Source organism: Mastigoproctus giganteus, chromosome 1 (assembly GCF_048544385.1).
Source record: "Mastigoproctus giganteus isolate SK-2022 chromosome 1, ASM4854438v1, whole genome shotgun sequence".
NCBI classification, from domain to species: Eukaryota; Metazoa; Arthropoda; class Arachnida; order Uropygi; family Thelyphonidae; genus Mastigoproctus; species Mastigoproctus giganteus.
In genome coordinates this window covers 37,525,409-37,541,713 of record NC_143575.1, presented here as the reverse complement: position 1 = coordinate 37,541,713, position 16,305 = coordinate 37,525,409, and the positions used below count along the sequence as shown (strand labels likewise).

Genomic DNA, 16,305 nt, shown 5'->3' with positions numbered 1-16,305 from the left:
ATCTCTGCTCGTGATATTTCACATAAATTTGGACTTGGTGCCTGTCAGGGGGGCGGGCGCCGTTAATTTGATTTAAATGGCTATTCAAAATTTTATTTATTATATTTTATTATCTTTGTATTTAGACTTCTAAATTATCTTCGAGAGTTTCTGTTGCAATAATTTTATTCTCTTCCCTCCCTGTTGGTTCGATCATTATGTATAATTTCACAATTTTCGCTCTTCTGTCATGCCATGTTGCTGGTATTTTTATTTATTTTTTTATTTTTTAATCATTACTCTCACTTAAGTTTATATATATATATTTAAGAGATAGTATTAAAGAGTAAAAACAGATAAGATATTTGAAGGTTAAATAAACCGGATAGGATATGGTAAATGCACCGAAGCACGCAAAGCAGCAGCAATGGATGCAAATGTAAGTATATGTATATTATAAAAAATATGACAAATAAAAATAAAAATGATGGTAGTACGAAATGTCCGGAAAGCCACAGGTCAAAAAGGAAGATGGCGAAAATGTAGTAACCTTTAAAATAAAAAATAAAGTAACGGCAGCCTACATCAGATAAAGGCGGGAAAAAATCTTTATTTTTATTTGTCATATTTTTTGTAATATGCATATAAATATATATGTATTTATTTGTCATATTTTTTGTAATATGCATAAATATATATGTATTTATTTGTCATATTTTTTGTAATATGACAAATAAATATAAAGATTTTTTCCCGCCTTTATCTGATGTAGGCTGCGGTTACTTTATTTTTTATTTTAAAGGTTACTACATTTTCGGCCATCTTCCTTTTTGACCTGTGGCTTTCCGGACGTTTCGTACTACCATCATTTTTATTTTTATATATATATATATATATATATATATATATAACCGGCCTCCGTAGCCGAGTGGGCAGGAGCGGGAGTGCAGTAGCACACGCTCTTTGAGTAGACCGGGGTTCAAGCCCCTGACTGCTGAATACGGTCGATCTGCCAACCCGCACTGGACCAGCGTGGCAGATTATGGTCCATTTCCCTCAGCATGAATTGTTGAGGAGGCTTCCATCCTGCAGTGGGTTGATAATGGCTGCACTTTACTTTTTTTATATATATATATATACAGGGTGATTCACTACCAGTGCAACAAACTTGCAGGAGGTGTAGGGGGCACAAAGACGAATCGGAATCACTTTCCGGACGTTTCGTACTACCATCATTTTTATTTATATATATATATATATATATATATATATATACAGGGTGATTCACTACCAGTGCAACAAACTTGCAGAAGGTGTAGGGGGCACAAAGACGAATTGGAATCACATAGCATTGTAGGGTCCGAAATGCCTTCATCATGCGGGAGGTCGCGTGAACAAAGAAGCAAAGAAAAAGAACAAAAACAGCAACTCGTTAGTGTAACAGAAATCATTTTAATGACAAGTTTTACATTGGCAAAAAGCCATGCTACAGAAGGTGTTCGAAAGTTCGACCAGAAGCAGTCACACAGGCTTCACAGCGCCGCCGCATGCAATCCCTAATATTCTGGAAGATTCCTGGCATGTCTCGAATCTCCCCAGCAGCTACAGAGATGCGAGCGACGAGGTCTTCAACTGAATTAATGGGGGTCTCGTACACCAATGTCTTCATTTGACCCCAGCAGAAGAAGTCCAGGCATGATAGGTCCGGCGATCTAGCAGGCCAATGAACTGGACCACCACGACCTATCCAATGCTGTCCAAATGTAACGTTTAGGTATTGGCGGACGTCATTTGTGTAATGTGGGGGAGCCCCATCATGCTGGAACCACATTGAGCGGTGCAATGACTGAGGAACATGCGCTTCTTCAATAAGTTCGGGCAGGACTTGCTGTAGAAAGATCAAGTATGCCCTAGCGTCCAGATGAGGGGGCAGAAGGTACGGTCCAATGAGGTGGTCTCCAACAATGCCGGCCCAAACATTGACAGAGAAACGGCGTTGAGTTGCACATGTTCGTGTCCATGGGGGTTCTCCAAGGCTCACAAATGGGCGTTATGTTGATTGAAGGTTCCCTCTCTTGTGAAACTTGCCTCATCCGTGAACAATACAAACGCAGCATTTGCTGCGTCTGTATTGTTCTGTATTGTGCTGTCTGCCGCACTTTGTTGAAGAAACCAAGTAGCAAAAGTCCTCCGGAGTGGATAATCCGCAGGCACCAATGATCGGACGCGTTGCAGATGGTATGAACTCATTTGGTTTGTTGACAGTATCCTCCATACAGTGGATTGGGAAATACCCAATCGTTGGCCTATTGCTCGAGTACTTGTACTCAGATTGCCTTCTGCAAGACGTAGGACATTCTCCTCATTGTCTAGCGTCCTTATCGTTTGCTCTCGATTCATGGTACCTCTCGTGAAACAACCAGTTTCATGTAACCTTCTGTGCACACGTGCGAAAATCGTATGATGAGGAGCACGCCTGTGCAGGAAACGTTCCTGGTACAAGCGCAGAGCAGCGTGCCCGTTACAGTCTGCAGCTCCATACGCGAGGTGCATGTTGGCCAGTTCAACGTTCGAATACTCGTCCATCCTACTGCCTCGGTAACCGGTTCGCAAATGCTGACTTCCAGCGGGATTGCTGTTCACGCGACCTCCCGTTCAACGTCCTCTACCACATGACGAAGGCATTTCGGACCCTGCAAATGCTATGTGATTCCGATTCGTCTTTGTGCCCCCTACACCTCCTGCAAGTTTGTCGCACTGGTAGTGAATCACACTGTATACAGGGTGTCTCAAAAATACATGGCATAATTTCAGGAATGAGTTCCTCATATGTAGACAATAAAAATATTTTATATCAACATAGTTCCGGAAATGCTTGGTTCCCGAGTTATTAACTGGAATGTCTTATCTCCTGCAGGTGATTTCCTTCATCGCAAGGTACTGACAGAATCTGGTGGTTTTCCATTCTGACCATGTACTCAAATCAGGAGCAAGCAGATATGCATTTTATGTACTGCTTGGCGGACAGCAATGCTCTGGAGGCTCGTCGTTTGTACCACAAAAGGTTCCCAGAACGAAGGTGTCCAGACAGGAAAACGTTTGAAGGTATCCATCGCCGCCTTTGTGAACATGGGACCTTTACACCTCGTGCTGCTGACAGAGGATGACCAAGATCTACAACTCCTGAAGTAGAGGAGGAGATTTTGGATGTTGTGCATAACACTCCTGGAATCAGCACATGCAGAATAGCAATGCAACTGGCTATTCAATGTTCAACTATTTGGAGAGTGTTGCGAGAACACCAACTGTATCCTTACCATCTGCAATGGGTACAGGCCTTGTCACCAGCAGATTACCCTGCACAAGTAATGTTCTGCCAGTGGTTCTTGCAGCAGTGTGGTACAACTCCTCACTTTCCTGCCTCAGTGATATTTACAGACGAAGCACAGTTCCCACGAGACGGAATCCAAAACTTTCACAATCAGCATGTATGGGCTGAGGAAAACCCACATGCAATTTCCATCACATCACCAACAGTGGTTCAGCCTCAACATCTGGGTGGGTGTTTTTGGTGATAAGTTATTTGGGCCCCCATGCACTTCCAAACAAATTCACATGGCAGGTGTACAGAAACTTTCTGGAAAACAACATGCCTGATTTCTTGGATGGCATGCCACTGATCATTCATCAACAAGCACACTTCATGCACGGTGGCGCTCCCACACATTTCAGTCACCTAGCCCACAATTACCTGAATCGAAGGTTTTGTGGTCGGTGGTTAGGTAGAAGTGGACGAACTGCCTGGCCTCCAAGCTCAACTGATTTAAATCCACTAGATTTCTTCTTGTGGGGACATTTAAAGTCATTGGTGTATTCAACTCCAGTAACTGATGTGGAAACTCTCCGCAATCGAATTGTGGCAAGTTGTGAGACAATACGAAACATGCCAGGAATTTGGCATCGTCTTCGCGAGTTCATGAGATGTCGATGTGAGGCCTGTATTCAGGCAGAAGGTAGACATTTTGAACAGTTACTATAAGGTGATGTGAACAGTTAAGTGTTAAAGACAGACCTTCAAAACTCGGGAACCAAGCATTTCTGGAACTATGTTGATATAAAATATTTTTATTGTCTACATGTGAGAAACTCATTCCTGAAGTTATGCCGGGCATTTTTGAGATACCCTGTGTGTGTATATATATATATACACACAATGTGGGTGTGTCTGTCTGTATATATAGGTATATACACACACACACAAACATATAGCATAGACTGTATATGCTAATATAAAACAGTATAGCTGAATAAAAAACTATTAGATCAGTATGCTCTTTTATTCAGCAATATCACTACTAACATTTTCTTCAGTTTTCTTCTTAGCATATCTTTCACAGAAAAACATCATGTGCTCCTTACAAATCAGCTGAAAACATCCTCTGCAGAAGTGCATGTTTCTGTAACATTTTCCTTGATTAGGTGGACATTGTTTGGAACATCCAGGAATTTTTCAGAGGGGGAACACAACATAGTTTTGCAGCTTGTTATATATTTTTTAGGAGCATTAGCAACTAAGGCCATATTGCTCCGGGAATATGCGGTGGTCATTCCCTGACCTTTCCGCATCCTCCGTATTTGGTGGTGACGGGCTCGAACCCCGGTCTAATCAAGAAGCATGTGCTACGTACTGCTGCTCCTTCCCACCTGGCTACGGAGGTGCCAGTTTTGCAGCTTTCACACAAATATGGCTTCACTAAACTTTTGCTAATCTCTGCAAGAAATTTTTTTTGAGTGAGTTTCACTTCTGGATTATTGCTAAGGGAAACGTTCAATGCATTGATCCCAGCAATGTCTAAAATCCTCCAAAAAAGTACCACTGACCACTTTTGCTTCTTCGAGAAGCAGAATATGTTTCACATATTTCATCCAAGACATCTTCCCCAACCTTTGTTGTATTATAAAAGATAATAATTTCTGGCTTTCTGCTGTCACCACTGTCAGGATCTATTGCATCATTGTAGTGCATGGTTGATATTAGCACTTTTTTTTTTCTTGTACATACTGCAGAATTGTGATCAGATCTTGGAATGGAAACAAACTACTAGTTGGCCTGTGTCCCTCCACATTGATCAGTTCAGCTGGTAGTTCACATTTATTTTTCTGAAGTGTGCCAACCAGAGTATGTCTCTTTCTCATAATTTTGAAGCCAGAGGCACACTGCAGAACCAACTGTCTGTGGTCAAATTACAGTTAGTTCCTTCGATTGCATGAACAAGCCGCATCACCACATCGAGGGGTGCATTTGAAAAGTCATATGGACAGGAAATTTTTTACCCACGTAAACTTCCATGTTCAGTGTGCAGCACATCCTCGCATCACATAATGTAAATATCTTCAGTCCATACTTTGCTGGTTTACTTGGTATGTATTGATGGAATGAGTATCTACCCTGAAAGCCACTAACTATTTGTCTTCAATGACATGCTCAGAAACTGTATATCTTGGGCATCTGTCCAAAAACATGGACAAAAATTCACAGAACTGCAAGTTGGTTCATTTCTTTCCTAATGTGTCTGTCATGGATGCAGTAAAACTGTATAGCCTGAAGAAGAAATAAGTACCTCTTCAGGTCATATTCATCAAAAACATCTCAGAATCAAGTTCATCTTTACACCACAAATATAAATAAAGAATTAAATAAATTTTCTGTTTATACTCTTGGGGCGCCCACATGCTGTACCAATACTGCTTATCACAATTACAATAATGCAGAAGCAATAGTCACCTGGAGTATAAACTTTCTCAAGGAATAAAACTCATGAAACAGAAATCTAGGGTCATACCAAAATTGCTGTGAAGATAAAAAAAAAAAAAAAAAAAACATCAAAGAATGAAATATTTTCTTGAAATTTTGTTAGATCAAACATAAATCCAGAAAGTGTGCTGCAGGATGTAAAAAACAATTACAATAATCCAAGCTTATTTTTTTTTTATGAAATGCTCAATGTGGTGTATTCAATTTGTACGGTTTTTAATGTGGCTTGCAACAGATGAATTTCCTTGAATTTTTGTTTGTAGATATAATACGCTGAAGACAGGATGTACAATCATTTTGTTTTTCAAAAACAATTCACTGCAATTCTTTCAGCTATGTTTCTTATGGCCAGAATCAGTTGTATGATGCATTTTTTTTCTATATATCTGTACACTGGTGATCTATTGTACAGCATCACTCAAAGCTGCACATAACGTGATGTAAGCTGCAGTCACACACGTGAGAAATTCAAGCAAATGGGGTATCGCATCTCAATTAGCATGGGTAATGCCAATTTATTTTCATTGGGCATAATTAGCAAAGGCTTAAAATATGCATACTTGATCATACATTTTTGGCGACTGGGCAATAATTAATGGAAATTTCTGAAATTTGAAGTTGGGAAATCAAAGAAAATACAATCAGTCCTTGTATAACATCAGTGAAGGGGGAAACACATTTCACCATAATAAGGTAAAAACCCACACAATTCCAGCTATCGGTATTATCGCAAATGCCATTAGATCAAGTTTACTACCAGTTTATAACAGATTCAACTAGCAGAAACGCAACTGGAAATTATTTTTGTTTTATGGTAGTAACCCCCAGAAATGTGCTTTAGTAAAATGTGAGGTGTTAATAGCTTATCTCTGCCTTTACGGCGTTGTTTATTCAGTTGCTACACGCGCGCAGCTTTGTTTATGTGTATCAAGCGTGCCTCCTCATTTCGTAATTGTGCTTTATTCCCTAAAAAATGAGTAAAATACTTAAAAGGTGTGAAAAAAGGAAGCGTCCTGGTGAAGACACTACAGATTCAGAGAGAAAAAGAAAAGCAATATCGATAAACAGAGGCGGACTGGATCAAAAATTCTTACCCGGGAAAATTTGTAGTGGCCTCTTACTATGGTTTATGGCCAAAATCACACCAACCTCTGACCCACAGGGGTTTCCCCGGTAAGGCTTATCGCCAGTCCGCCTCTGTCGATAGAGAAAAAATACGAAATTGTGAAACACTTTTAGTGAAATGAAAGACCATGTGATATTGCACGTGCTACAGGCCTAAATGAGGCAACGCTGAGAATTAGAAAGAATGCAGAGAAAATAAAAACAACTTTCATAGCAGGAACAACTCAAAGTGTAATTAAAATCCATTAGATCAAGACACAAAGAATTGGAAGAGATGGAACGGCTGTCATCTGTTTGGATAGAAAATCAAACAAAAAACAAGTTTGCTTACAACAGAAGCAAAAGCATTAGCAATATTTTATTACGTAATAAAATATTTACGTATTTTATTTATTGTGTTTGGTAATGGTTTGGTTACAAATGTGTGTTCAGCACTTAACCCTCTTTTTCACTAGGGCCTGTTGTTTATATTGCACGAGGGTTTCTAGGAACACAACTATCGTGCTATACGAGGACTGACTGTACTACATTGATGAATATTGTGAGTTTCAACTTTGTAGACAGAGCAGAAATTACAGAATTAATTAGGTTAATTTCGCTGTGGTAAAATGACCCCAGTGGACTTGCAGCATCACAAAACAGAGGGGGCTGTTAAGGATTAATAAACTATGGAAAATGGTAAATACAATTAAAAACAAGATAAAAACCAGTTAAGAACGGATAAAAATAAAGAGCTAAAAGCAGCAAAAAAAAAAAACCTACAAATGAACAGCAGCTTTTGAAACAGTCCCTCTTTCTCAACTGAAAACACATTTAAAAAATATAATTTCTGTAATGAATAACAGAAATCATCATGTGATGCACTCATGCATAACAAAGGGAAGGAGAGAGAGATGGGGGGGGGGATAACCAGAATCTAGCAATGCAAGGCAACAAATATTAATAACATTACACAAAGCATGCCAACGTACATCATATTTCAAAATAGTAGATTCCATTATGGAGTGAATATGAACTCCTTTATTACAACTGATAATCGGGATAGAAAAAAATATGCAATGTTTTTAGCCACAAGCACAGTCAGAATTGTGCGAATGGACAACAATGTGAAGATTATCACAAGGGGAAGATTGTCATGCAGCTCACACAAGTAGTGCTCAGCAAGAGCAGACTGAACAAAATTAATGGTCCTGATAGTCTCTTCATGCTCTGAAATACAGTCTTCTAATCTCCTGCCTGATTCTCTCATATAGTACCGGTGGCACCCATTGGTATAGCACTACCTCCATTGGGTGCAGGATCTCATCCATCTCTGGGCACTTAACAATAGTAGAGACCTGGCTCTTCGAACCAGGAATGGGCATTGGCAAGCATCACAACAGAATCCAACACAATTCACACAAACCACATAATAATACTCAGATTTAGCCCCTTTTACAGAGTCTGTATCTTCACAGTGAATCATGACAGAGTTGAACTGATATTTCTAGTTCCGCAATACATTAGGAACACATACAGTACAAGTGGCAATCCCAGTCTGAGGCATGGGTTAAAGGGTGTCCCCATAAGGGGTGGGGCTATATCCCCTCCCCATGATCAAAATAATGTGAATTTTTTTTAATTCTGCTACATCATGATTAAAGCTTAATGATTTCTTAGAACACTGCTTCAGCCTCCCCCCCCTACTATCTGGGCACACTTTATGATAAACAAGGCCATATTACATAGGTGTTTTTACATTTGTAATAATAGGCTGCAGCTTACTACAAGGAGCTGAACACACCTGATACCATAACTTTATAAATACCTGGCAAGTCTCCTGGAACCACACAGATAATGGATATCCACACCTTGCAGGATCTGCTCTCACAGTATAAATCTGAATATCTCTGGCATGAGACCAAGTCTGCTTAAACAATGCACATGCAGGTACCAGAAGCATGAGCAGACCTATTTTTGGTAAATTGGTCTATTCACATGGATTTTCTAAAGACAAAAGTCTCAAGACACGAGAGAGCATTATCTACCTCTAGTTCTGAAGAAAATTGTATACAGGGAAAAAAGTATATAAGGTAACCAAGGAGTAACAGTTCTAACCCCTGAGGAATGACCATGAACCCATTGCAATATAATGTTGCCAGAGTATGACTGGAACCATTAGACTAACAAAGATTCCTGTTTCCAGTTCTTCCATGATATTTATCTATGATGGAAGTGACAGCAACTTGGTTTACGTAAAACACAATTAATAAAACATTTTGTTGGAGACTTTATGTGCCAGAATGCCAACTTCCCCAGTTTTATGGGTTACCTAAACTTCACAAGCTTGGTATTCCTTTGTAAGGACTGTTGTTATCCCAAATGTATTGTATGGACATGGACTTTGAGTTCATTTCCAATGTGGCTTATATTTCCCAAGTTGTTAATATTCCTTTTTGGTAGGATTTGTTAACCCGTTGTTAGTGGTGTCTGTTTCATTTAGATCATTAAGGATTTTAATACTGCTGAAAGTGAGATCGTGGTTTTGTTCAATGTGGTCTTTTTATTTATGCATATTTCAGTTCAACAGGCCATTATTTTTGCTAAGATATTTGTTCTACTTTTAGCCTGTGCTTGGCTGGTGGCATGATCATGTTCAACAATTCTCTGTACTGACAGATTCAAAACACTTCTATGGGTACTCCTGTCAGTTCCATTATAGCTAATATCATAGAGGAACTGGAAACAAGGATCTTTCTGAATCTGCTAGTTCCAGTCAAAACTAGTAGATTACCCACATAAACTCTGGACACGTTATATCAATGATATATTCATGTTCCCTGCAAACACATCATTGCATGGGTCGGTACTGCTGATCCTCAGGTATCTTAATTCTCTTTTTTCCTGCATACATTTTACTGTAGATTATCTACCTGGAAGTAGATAATGCTCTCCCATTCTTGGATGTTATGGTGTACCATGTAAGTTCATGTCCTAAGATTTCTGTCTTCAGAAAACTCATGTGTGCAGGCAATTTACGAACTACAGATCTGTGCATGCTCCTGGACACCTGAATAGTAGTGGTTTTGCCTTGTTAGCAGGTGTAGTCCCTAGTTAATTTTAATGGTGAAACTAAATATTGCCTCACTTGCAAAAAAAAAAAAAAAAAAAAAAAATACACCCCCCCCCATTTAATTTTGCCTTCAATAATAATCATATTTCTCTACTTTGAAGGAATTTTATAGATAAACACTCTTGGAATAAACTCATGACATTTACAGCATTCTCAGAATCAGAAAAAAAAAACCTTGGAGTTTCTTTTGCAGAACCTTTCTCTCAATAATTTACTTGTCCTGTCACATAGACATTCAGTGTCTGCTATACACCTTTTATATAGCTGTGTTTCTTTGAGCTAAATATTTAATTCCTTCCTTTCTTTTAAACCTGTTAGCATACATAAAATTGTATCTCCTAAATTTTAACATTGTATGTACAATGTATGTTAAAGCTAACACTGTATGTTAAAACTAATACACATTAATTGTATAGATATAAAATATTAATCTTATATTGTGCAGTAGAAAACAAAGCATTGTACAGTCTATAAAAATGTAAAATATTTTATCAAACAAGCAACAATGCAATTTTTAAAGAACAGACTAGAAAAACTGATGGTTTGGCAATAAATAGATTAGTTAAGAAATCTGAATTAAAAGATAATGTGAGAAAGCAGAGGGGAATCTTTAGTGAGAAAAAAACAACAACAACAACAAAAAAAGCATATAATGTGGATGATACCAAATGTATGCAAAACAGGCTTCTTTAACCTCCATTTGGAAGAAATCTTTACTTTTGCTGTCACCTGCCTTAAAACCTGGCCTTGACATGCTCTGAAAGGATATGCAGCTAAAGTAAACAAACAAAAAAAAAAACTAGTTTTTACAATTCATGAAGCAGAATTTTGCCCATTAATGACTGAATATAGTTCACAGAAGGCTCATTTCCATCTTAACAAATATGTCAACAAAAACAAAACATGATGACATCTAAAAATCCTGATGAATTTGAATAAATGTCACTTTTTTTTCTGCAATGTGTAGTTGTGCATAAGAGAAAACAAGGGATCATGTCCAATCTTTCTCAAGCAAAAAAATAGCACCCTCTATTTACAATGTCTTTGTAATAATATCATCCAGTTCTTCAAAAACCAGGAATTTGGTGGGATCATTTTTTGTGGGATCAACCTATCACCACACATCAAATATGGTATTGGAATGGAATTCTTTCATAAATATATAAGTAAGAGTGAAACAACATATTGGTTCCCAAAAGATGTATGGGTATGGCCACTATATTCGACATATCTTGTTATTGGTGATTGCTTTGTGTGAGGATTTCTGAAGGATCATGTCTACTGTAATAATCCAAATGCCATTCAAGGATTAAGAGTGGAAAGGTGTCACTGAAGCAACTGATAGTGATACTCTGTTGCCTGAAATCATATATTAAAAAATATTTTAATATAACAAACAAAGGAAAAAAAATGTGTAAAATTTTCTTTTAGTTAAATATACAACATAATGTACCTAACATACAGCCACTCCCTGATTTATGTAAGAGTCGCGTTCCACAGAACTCTACCCAAGTCGAAATTTCCCTAAATGCTTATGCAGCACTCGCAAATTTGATTGAATTTGAAGCAAAAAAAAAAATTTGTTCGACGAACATGTAAATACAATTGTTTATTAAATTTTTTTATCTCGTGCGCAGGAAAAATTACAAAAGTGTACAAAATTACAAAAATTTCAAAATTATAAAATTACAAAAAAGAGAGAGGAGACAGGCACGTTGTCAGCAAGTTTTACCTTTTGAGCATCGTTGCCAGAATTAACTCTCCAGCTGATAAGCACGCCGCTGCAGAAGTTGAGGACTGTGGCGATTTAGAAGGGGATTTTTCCAGCACATCACAAAATTTATCTGCAGCTGCAGAATTGGCACTGGCGACTTCACTGCACATTTTAATGTTTTGGAAACCAACGTGATGCTTGAACCTATTACACCACCCATTGCTTGCCACGAACTTGGCATGGGGTTCGCCGTACTTATTCTTACTATCTTCTTGCTTTTGCCTGAATGGCCACTGGACTCGGGGGCAGTTGCTTCTGAATCCGATTTTCCATCCATATTATTAATAGCTTTTCCATCTTTGATATAGCACCTGAACACTGTTGATTTTAAATGCATTGATCCTTTAACGTGCTCTTTTATATGTGCACTGTCCCTTAAAAGAGTATTCACTGCTGAAGCAGTGAGACATAATTCCCATGCAATAGATAAAAAACTTTGTCGTGTTTCGTACTTATCTTCACTTCTAATCAATTTTGTTTCGTTTCCTAGCACTGCCAGCACTTGCACTTTCTGTTGGTCACTTTCACTTCATCATTGTAATACATAAATAGGAATGAAGAGATTCTGAAAATTTATTTTTTTTTATACGATTGAAGATTTCAGTGAAGGCTGAACTCATTTCACATTAACACCGTAACGTAAAAACCCACAGAATTCCAGTTATCACAAATGCAAACAAGTTTACTACCTGTTTATAATAGATTGCGCTAACAGAAAAGCCCAATAAACTGGAAAGTGCAAATTATTTTAAGGTCGTGACCTCAAGAAATATGTTTTAGAAAAATATCACAAAGGTGTTCAAAATTGATCCTTATAATGGAACATATGACAACGATAAAAGTGTAGTGCAATTTCCATTATAAAAATGACCTTTTAGAAAGATAAATAGCTTAGTTATATAGCGAAAATTTCAACTTCCGAGGTCTTGGAACAAATTACCATAAAAAAAAAAAAAAAAAGAAAAAAAAAAAGTGTTATTGGGGTTCACATTACAATATTTTCACGATACCTCCATTTATTCCTGCGGGATGCAAAATACATTTCCATGATTTTTTTAAGTTTGCACCGGCCAGAAAAAACTTATATAAAGTTGAATTTCCATAAGTCGAGTATTATGTAAGCCGGGGAGTGCCTGTATTAATAAATAAATAAAATTAATATTGTATCTTTTTCAGAAGGTCCTACGTTTTGCTTCAATATGAGTCTTAATTTTAATATCCATTGTTTAATTTATACAATTTATTTATTTCAATTTATATTATTTTATTTTATTTCTAAATAACACGAATTCTTCATGAACTTAGCCCAAATCAGTAATAAGTTCTTTATGAACTTATTAGCATTAGCATTAGTAGAGGCATATGATGCAAGAAAACAAGCTTATGCAGCATCGGTCAAAAAAAAAAAAAAAAAAACCCCTTCCACTCCACCCCTCCGTTCGTTCGAAATACCTGTCCAGCTGAGCCTTAAATTTATTTAGGCTATTAACTTCCACAACAAGGAATGGAAGTCTGTTCCACCAACGAACTACCCGCTGGCTAAAGGCAAATTTCCGCACATCTATCCTACATCTGTCTTTCCTCAATTTGAATTTATGCCCTCTCAGGTGATTATTCTGAGCAAGAGTCAGTATCCCATCAGCATTGAGCATGCTCAAACCATTCAAGGCTTTATACACCTCTATCAGATCGCCTCGCCGGTGCCTAGTCTCCAGACACTGTAATTTGCAAAACTTAAGCCTTTCTTCGTAAGAGCAACCCTTCCTTCTGTTCACTAACCTTGTTGAAATGAGGCCTCCAGACCTGTATACAGTACTCAAGGTGCAGCCTGACCATTGCCTTATACAAGGGAATAATCACCTCCCATTCCCTGCTAGAAAAATTCCTGTATATCATTGATAAGACACCATGAGCTACTCTTGCAGCTTGTCTGCACTGCTCAGAGAACTTCATATCTGCCTGCACAATTACCCCCAGGACATTTTCATTCTCTACCATTGTTAGTGTAGCATCACAGAGTTGATACGTTGCTCTGGGGTTGCTGTTTCCCATATGTAGTACTTTACATTTGTCAATGTTAAACTTCATTTGCCACCTCTCAGCCCATCTGCTCAACCTTTCCAGATCCTGCTGCAGCAGCATAGCATCAGTAGCATCCTTAACAACCCTGCCAACCTTTGTATCGTCTGCAAACTTGGACATTAAGCTTGATATACCATCATCAATATTATTTATAAATACAGAAAACAACAATGGACCCAACACTGAATCCTGAGGGACTCCACTAATAACATTAGTCCACAATTAGCAGTGTCCATTAATTACCACTCTCAGTCTTCTGCCACTCAACCATTCCTTTATCCATAGCAACAATTTGCCACCAATGCCACACTGCTCCAATTTGTGCAGCAGTCTTCCATGTGCAACAGTATCAAAAGCCTTTCTAAGATCCAAATATATAATATCAAAGTTATTCCCTGCATCCAATTCTTTTGTGACTACATCATAGTACCCAATCAAATTGGTCAGGCAAGACCTTCCCTTAACAAAACCATGCTGTGTCTGAGCCATAACTGAATTCTTGTCAAGATGATCCTGCAGTGCTTCTTTAACCAGTGCTTCCATTAATTTTCCTGGAAAAGAAGTTAAATTCACAGGTGTATAATTACTTGTGTCAGCCTTTGACCCTCCTTTGTCAATTGGGGTTACATTTGCACATCTCCAGTCTGTGGGTACCTCCCCTGAGTCCAAGGAAGCTCTCAAAATTATGGCTAACGGATTGCTTACTTCCTTTGCTGCCTCCTTTAATATAACTGGATAGATCCCATCCACCCCAGGTGTCTTTCTTGTATTTATCTTCAACAATTTCTCCTCCACTTTACTCTCAATTATTACAAGATCATTTAGCTCACTGCCATAGGTCATAGATGAAGTAGTGTTTACTTCATCTATGACATTCCCCTTCCTGAATAACTCCCCATGTGTGAATGTAGATGCAAAATATTGATTTAGTTTGTTAGCTGCCTGAGCAGGATCATGAACAGTTGAACCATCAATATCAAGCGGACCAATCTGATTCATCCCCTTCCTTCTAGAGTTTACATAAGTAAAGAACTCCTTGCTGTTTTTCTTTGCATCCCTTGCCAAAGATTTCTCGTAATCTGCCTTCGCCTGCCTAACCTCCTTTGTGACTCGATTACAGACTAGCTTATATCTGCCATAGGCTTCTGTGTCGCCTGATAATTTATATGGATCCCATGCATTTTTATTCTCTGCCATATGTCTCATTAGTTCATCTGACATCCATTTAGGCCTGAACCTTGAACAATATTTCTTAGTTGGTATGTAAAGCCTAGTAGCTTCCAAGATAAGTTCTTTGAATGCTTCCCATTTTGAGTTTGCTGTTGGTAACATCATCAGTTGGTCCCACTGTATAGAATTTAAATACTGTCTCAGACCATCGTAGTCGCCTTTACGAAAGCAACAATTATTTCTGATTTGGGTGATTCTTTAATTAAAAAATTAGAGCCATAAAGCTGACAGTTTTGTATTAAATAAGTACTCAATAAATACCTTCAATTAATAATATATTTAATGGAGGTGTAATTTTATATGATACCTTTGAAGTTGGGCAAGTGCACTGAGATCAGCTTCTAAAGCTTGAAGGGCTAAGTAAGCCTTTGTTTTTTGTTTCCTAAAGGATAAAGATAAAAATATTATATTTTTAATAAATCACAAAATATGATAACAGTTTCAAAAATATATGTATAAAAATATGCAAAACGAAAAAAATAACAATTTAAAAACACTTGTTACAAAGATCATTTTCTGCTGGTATGACTGATTCCCCATACAATACAAGTGAATGCAAGCTTTAAGGATATCAAGTAAAGTTATCGATCCTTGAGGTTGTCACAGACTTTCTCTTAGATATGCCAAATGCTGTACTTGCTACCTGGGAGTCTAAAATGCTGATGGAACTGATGTTCAGGTGATATTCAAGTCAAGTGGACTCAATTTCAGCAAAGTCTGGATGGTCTTTGACAGCCAAATTCTCTGCTTGTACCTTCACGATGGTGGGCCTGTTAGCAATCCTGGGTATAACCTCCATATGCAAGCACACTATGGGTGATCACCCAGGTGTGAACCAATGTAAGCAGAGGTCAAGGTGTGGTGCCCACACCACATGGAGGGATGTCACTCCTCTGTGATACCAGGCAATACTAGAGGGCAGATGACTCTGATCAACCGGTGCAATACCACCACCTTGCTTATTGGAGGTTTGAAATGGTGGAACTCATGTTAAGTCTCCAGAGCTAAGTTCCGGTCAACCCATCCCTTCCACCATGCAGAATGATGGACATCATGGTGAGATCCAATCTTCCTTACATTTCGAGGGTACAGCTCTAAAACAGTGTTCGCAGGCCAGCCACTAGTTAGTACACCGGGCAGAACCTATTGGTAACTCTCTAGGAGGCTTCGGGATCAGCTAGTGTATAA

General features: G+C 38.2%; 1 protein-coding gene across 1 annotated transcript in view; it reads right to left on the bottom strand.

Moving 5' to 3' along the window:
* Nucleotides 1-16,305, bottom strand: part of LOC150090711 (uncharacterized) — a 257,039-nt gene that overhangs the window by 122,115 nt on the left and 118,619 nt on the right. The window contains exon 8 of the mRNA XM_090369985.1: nt 15,425-15,499. Within this exon, the coding sequence (XP_090226111.1) occupies nt 15,425-15,499 (75 nt within the window). The remainder of the gene's footprint in view (nt 1-15,424; nt 15,500-16,305) is intronic.